The sequence below is a fragment of the Drosophila ficusphila genome, unplaced genomic scaffold, assembly GCF_018152265.1.
Source record: "Drosophila ficusphila isolate 14025-0441.05 unplaced genomic scaffold, ASM1815226v1 contig_220, whole genome shotgun sequence".
In the NCBI taxonomy this organism is placed as follows: domain Eukaryota; kingdom Metazoa; phylum Arthropoda; class Insecta; order Diptera; family Drosophilidae; genus Drosophila; species Drosophila ficusphila.
The window spans coordinates 232,553-236,920 of NW_025064118.1; the positions used below are offsets into that span (position 1 = coordinate 232,553).

The window sequence follows — 4,368 nt, forward strand, 5'->3', positions numbered from 1 at the left end:
TCTAAGAGAATAAAATAATAACACAAATATCTTTCAAATTCATCCCAAACAACAACCTACAGATCGTTAAGATGTCGATCAGCATTGAATAGCTTTTTCTACATTTCCAGGTTGGATTTTGGTTGTATAGTATAGCATTGTCTTTTTTGGCTCCAGGTAAACCTGGTCATCACTATCGAACTTTCTTCTTTAGGAAATAGAAAGGTACTTTAACAGGGTCAGACGTAAAAAAAAAAAATCCGGACCCCTGCGTCCGCCCCTGTTCTTTAACAAAAAAACAAGAAAGAAAGCTAGGGGTTCATTTAAAAAATAATTACTGAAATGTGTGAACAGAAATGATCTTTGACTAAAGTATCTTAACTATTTCTTTAGAAATTATGGCAAGGCACAGTTCTCAGCCTTCAAAAGGCGTTTTTAGCAAGTCCATGTTATTTTATTTGCCTTAAGGGGTTATATCCAGTTGCGATTTTGAAAAAATTGAAAATTTTTTTTTGCCTATTTTGAATGTATATATATCTAAGAAGAATATCTGAAAATTTCAAAGTATTCCGGTAAATAGTATTGGAGTAATCAGTGTATTTGTAAAGACGTCTCCCATGTAGTTCAACTAGTAGCCAAAACTTTAAATGCGTTTTTCTCGAAACTATGTCTTCAAAGTCGGTGAGGAAAATTTCTCAGAGACGGCTTGACCGATTGACTTGAAACTTTCACATTCTCTTCTTAGATATTTTTTTCAGGTAATGAGACTTGGAATTTTGGCTCCGACAAAAATTTCGATTTTTTTAGCCACTTCAAAGTTGAAATTTTTGTGCCAAAAACAAAGTTTTATGTTTGGGAAGCCGCCATTTTGTCAAAAATCAAAATTTTGAAAATCCCAAGTCTCATTACCAGCATTTGTCTATTCTTTACGTAATCCTTCTGGTTTTTTGTATTTCTGATCATTTGGACCGGAGATATTTTCCTCACCGCAAAACCCTTTTTTAAAGTGGACCCTCGGGAGATCCTCTACAGGACCGACGGAGTCCAAAAATTTTTTTTGTTAAAAATGTATTCTAAAACTAGAAAAAATTACCCATCTTTTCATATACAACACGTATACATACAATAAATAGCCTCTCCAAAAATAATTTTCAAAAAAGTTCATTTTTTTGGCCTCGCAACTGGATATAACCCCTTAAAATGTTTGGACTTTTCAAATTATCTTATTTCGATATTACCGCGGATAACTAGCGAGTTCCTAAAATAGTGAAAAATGGATCTTGTTTAAACTAAGGTGTTCCAAGGATGTTAAATCAAAAATGAAAGGGCTTTAAGGTTTAAATAGATTTTATTGAGTTCTTCTCGCGTGTAGATTCCAAAGTTGATGTTACAAACTTCATTACAATTCAATGCATAATTTAATTGATTAATTGCTAGTACTACGGCTTTGAAGAACTGGCCAATATTACAATTTAGGCAGCTTCCTTTGCTAGACGGTCAGCTTTCTCCACGACTTCTTCGATTGGGCCAACCATGTAGAACGCCACTTCAGGGAGATGGTCGTATTCCCCAGATAGAATCTGTGAGAAGCCCTTAATGGTTTGTTCAAGCGGAACAAGTTTACCAGCATGACCAGTGAAAACTTCAGCAACTTGGAATGGCTGCGACAAGAAACGCTGAATCTTGCGAGCGCGTGCCACTGTAAGCTTGTCTTCCTCCGACAACTCGTCCATGCCCAGGATGGCAATAATATCCTGAAGGGACTTGTAGTCCTGCAGGATTTTCTGTACGCCACGGGCAACGTTATAATGCTCTTGTCCGATGATGTTAGGGTCCATGATTCGAGATGTGGAATCAAGGGGATCCACAGCAGGGTAGATACCCAACTCTGCAATCGCACGCGACAGGACAGTGGTTGCGTCCAAATGAGCGAAAGTGGTGGCTGGAGCAGGATCGGTCAAGTCATCAGCTGGCACATAAATAGCCTGTACAGAAGTAATGGATCCCTTTTTAGTGGTGGTAATACGCTCCTGCATAGAACCCATGTCAGTGGCCAAAGTTGGTTGGTAACCGACGGCTGAAGGAATACGACCCAGCAACGCGGACACCTCAGAGCCAGCTTGAGTGAACCGGAAAATGTTGTCGATGAAAAGTAAGACATCTTGTCCTTCTTGATCACGGAAATACTCAGCAACGGTCAATCCAGTCAGAGCAACACGGGCACGGGCACCTGGGGGCTCGTTCATTTGTCCGTAAACCAGAGCCACCTTGGACGTTTTGTCCTTAAGGGAAATTACGCCACCCTCAATCATTTCATTGTACAAATCGTTTCCTTCGCGGGTGCGTTCGCCGACCCCCGCGAAAACGGAGTATCCACCGTGAGCCTTAGCCACGTTGTTAATCAGCTCCATAATCAGCACAGTTTTGCCGACGCCAGCTCCGCCAAACAGACCGATTTTACCGCCTTTGGCATAAGGAGCCAAGAGATCAACCACTTTGATTCCAGTGACAAGAATCTCCTGCTCAACGGACATCTGAACAAATTCAGGAGCCTCGGCGTGAATAGCAGCGGTCTTGTCGGTTTCAATTGGGCCGCGCTCATCGATGGGTTCGCCTGTTTTATAAAAAGGTAAGAATGGTCTTATATGGCTTCAAAATTATTATTTACCAATAACATTAATGATGCGGCCCAAGGTTTCAGCACCAACTGGAATACGGATTGGGTACCCAGTATCGAGAACCTTTTGTCCACGAACCAAGCCCTCAGTACCGTCCATAGCAATGGTGCGTACGGTATTTTCTCCCAAGTGCTGAGCCACTTCCAGTACCAATCGAGGAGACCGATTGTCAACTTCCAGTGCGTTTAAAATCGGTGGCAAGTTATCATCGAACTGCACGTCAACCACAGCACCAATTACGGCCACGATCTTTCCATTGGCGGCAGCCGCAGCCTTAGCAGCCTTTGCAGCATGGCCACGAGCTAAAAACGGAGAACATGCGTTATAAAGGTTTAAAATATTTCATATTTATTTTGGTTTAAAAATATTGAATACGATCTGATCAAAATAACATTGGATTGCTAATAGAAATTTGCTATATTAATAAAATAATGATGCAAACAATACCAAATTTTTTTGGACTGCTCGAAGAATACCGTTTTTTTTTATTTTACTAAATTATAAGGTATTTTAAAGTGCAAAGGATTTCAAAACATTTAAAACCGCGTATTCCAATAAATTTCTTTTCTATTTCAAAAAGACTTTAACATACATACATACATATGTAACAATATAGAAATTTGATTTAGAGTACATTTTTTCACACAAATAACATGATAATCATTTCTTTTAATTCAAAATTTTGTTTAATATAATTAGAACTTGCTCACGTATATGTTATAACATTTAAGTAACCTTAAATTACTAAAAATTGAAGTTATGTAATAAGTTTTCTTCATTCGTAACACCATCTCGCAAGTCTAGGTTATGTTCGTCATCGGGTAAATTATTTTGAAAAACGACTTTTATATTGTTCGCCTTTATGCATTTCAACCTAGTTTCGCCCAAGTATGTCCATTACTTTTATGCTACTTACACAATTGCCCCAAAAATGGCAGCAAATTCTTATCGGCTTTAGAAGCAGCACGTAACGCGAACATTTTTCCCGGACTAAGTTGTGGAAGTATGTGTACTGAATATACGCATTCAGTGTGACCCTAGACGAACTTTTAAAATACACCATCTCAACTCAATAAAATACTAAAACTTTTTTCATGCGTTTAAAAATAAATTATGGGTATTCTATAAACAGTTGAACTATGTTATTTATAATAGAATGGGGATCAAAAAGAGATAAAATGTTATTTTAATCAATCACACACTGATACAACCATGGTACAATTATACAAGGTAGTCCCGTCGGCTGCAGAATTGTTCGGGTTCACTCCCCTATCGACCAGTACGCTCGGGTTTTCGTAGAGAGAGGTTGTGCGCGGACGAAATTTTTCTGAAAACATTAACCCTTGTGTGCTTATGAAAAATACTTGTTGCAATTATTGCAGCAAGCACATACAATGCGTAACATGTAATATTGCACAGAAATTTTTTGAAAGGGTAACACTATGGGAGCGAGTCCTAAAGGGCAGTTCTGGGTAAAAACCAAAAATTACGGAACAATTAATACTCATTGTCATATAACAGTCTTTTAAAACCCTATGCACAGTATATGGGTTAAACAACACACTCTGTTTCTGTTTCTTTCGCACTTATGAGAAAACAACCTCTCTCTCGCACTCATTGTAGTGTCCAATAGGGGAGTGAAGCAGCCGACGGGACTACCTTGTATAATTGTACCATGGATACAACAATGCCCGAGAGAGTTAAGTCAGCA

General features: G+C 38.7%; 1 protein-coding gene across 1 annotated transcript; it reads right to left on the reverse strand.

Moving 5' to 3' along the window:
• Nucleotides 1–1,308: 1,308 nt before the first annotated feature.
• On the reverse strand, nt 1,309–3,692 carry LOC108095042 (ATP synthase subunit beta, mitochondrial). The gene is made up of 3 exons (XM_017195936.1): nt 3,574–3,692; nt 2,648–2,959; nt 1,309–2,593 (listed from the first exon to the last, which is right to left on the reverse strand). Exons 1-3 carry the CDS (start codon nt 3,635–3,637, stop codon nt 1,452–1,454), a joined length of 1,518 nt encoding a protein of 505 aa, XP_017051425.1. The 5' UTR covers nt 3,638–3,692; the 3' UTR covers nt 1,309–1,451.
• Between the last annotated feature and the right edge of the window lie 676 nt (nt 3,693–4,368).

Bases quoted from the DNA above. Each gene is read 5' to 3' on its own strand.
- LOC108095042 (XM_017195936.1), bottom strand. From the start codon at position 3,637: ATGTTCGCGTTACGTGCTGCTTCTAAAGCCGATAAGAATTTGCTGCCA. The intron at 2,960-3,573 runs GTAAGTAGCATA...CTCCGTTTTTAG, and splicing joins GCCATTTTTGGGGCAATTGT to CTCGTGGCCATGCTGCAAAG. The intron at 2,594-2,647 runs GTAAATAATAAT...TTTATAAAACAG, and splicing joins CCGCATCATTAATGTTATTG to GCGAACCCATCGATGAGCGC.